The following is a 1147-nucleotide window of genomic DNA, read 5'->3' as shown; positions in this document are numbered from 1 at the left end:
ATCGAGAAGATTATCAATTTTCATGGTATTCCTTTGAGTATTATTTCGGATAGGGATCCGAGGTTCACTTAAAGGTTCTGAGAGAGTTTGCAGGAAGCCTTGGGAACCAGGTTGCGGTTAAGTTCTTCTTATCATTCATAGATGGACGGTTAGACATAGAGATCCATCTAGTATTTAGAAGATTCGTTGAGAGCTTATGTGTTGGAGCAAGGAGGTGATTAGGATAACTACTTTTCATTTATCAAGTTTACCTACAACAACAGTTTCCATTCTAGTATTTTGTACTTGGAACATAAATCATTCAATAGATTACTAAGAAGATCAAGATGATTTAGGAGAAGATGAAATCATCACTGAGCAAATAGAAGAGTTACGATGATAAGAGGAGGAAAACACTTGAATTTTGAGAGGGAGATCATGTGTTCTTGAGAGTCACTCAAATGACTGGTGTTAGTTGTACTTTGAAATATAGAAAACTCACGCCGTGTTTCATTAGTCATTATCATATTTTAAAGAGAGTAGGAGAACTGGAATATATAGTTTCCTTACCACCATCTCTTTCGAGTCTTCATAGTGTGTTTCATGTGTCTCAACTTCAGAAGTATGTTCCAGATCCGTCTCATGTGATTCAAACGGATGATGTGCAAGTGAGATATAAATTGGCCGTTGAGGCATCACCTTTGCAGATTGAGGATCGTGAAGTGAAACACTTGAGAGTTAAGGAGATTGCTTCAATGAAGGTAGTGTGGGGAGAACCTGTTGGTGGGAGTATGACGTGGGAGCTCGAGAGTCGTATGCGAGAATCTTATCTAGAGCTACTTTGATTAATTTATTTAATTTATTTTTTATTGCTTTTACTTAAGTATTTGTGTGATTTAATACGCTTTAATTATTTATTTTGCTGATAGCATGGGTTATGCGATTTTTGGAGGTTTAATAGAGTTTTAATTAATTTTATTTGATTAAAATAATAGAATAATAATAAAATAAAATATATAGTGATATTTGGGCAAAAAATAAAATTATTAGAAAAATAAGGAAAAGTGGTAAAAGTTGTAGGTGTTTAATTGGCTGCATTATATGGTAAAACACTAGATGGTTACTAATGTCCTGACTGATGTCATGACATGTATGTGTGACCACATTG

General features: G+C 34.4%; 1 protein-coding gene across 1 annotated transcript; it reads left to right on the top strand.

The window, feature by feature from the left end:
* The first annotated feature begins 440 nt into the window (after positions 1–440).
* Positions 441–824, top strand: LOC127130954 (uncharacterized). Its single transcript, XM_051059905.1, has one exon. It carries the CDS (start codon positions 441–443, stop codon positions 822–824), a length of 384 nt encoding a protein of 127 aa, XP_050915862.1.
* Positions 825–1147: the final 323 nt, after the last annotated feature.

Source organism: Lathyrus oleraceus, chromosome 3 (assembly GCF_024323335.1).
Source record: "Lathyrus oleraceus cultivar Zhongwan6 chromosome 3, CAAS_Psat_ZW6_1.0, whole genome shotgun sequence".
Taxonomy (NCBI): Eukaryota; Viridiplantae; Streptophyta; class Magnoliopsida; order Fabales; family Fabaceae; genus Lathyrus; species Lathyrus oleraceus.
This window is presented reverse-complemented; position numbering and strand designations above follow the sequence as displayed.

Excerpts from the sequence above, each read along its gene's own strand:
- LOC127130954 (XM_051059905.1), top strand. The coding sequence starts at position 441 with ATGACTGGTGTTAGTTGTACTTTGAAATATAGAAAACTCACGCCGTGT.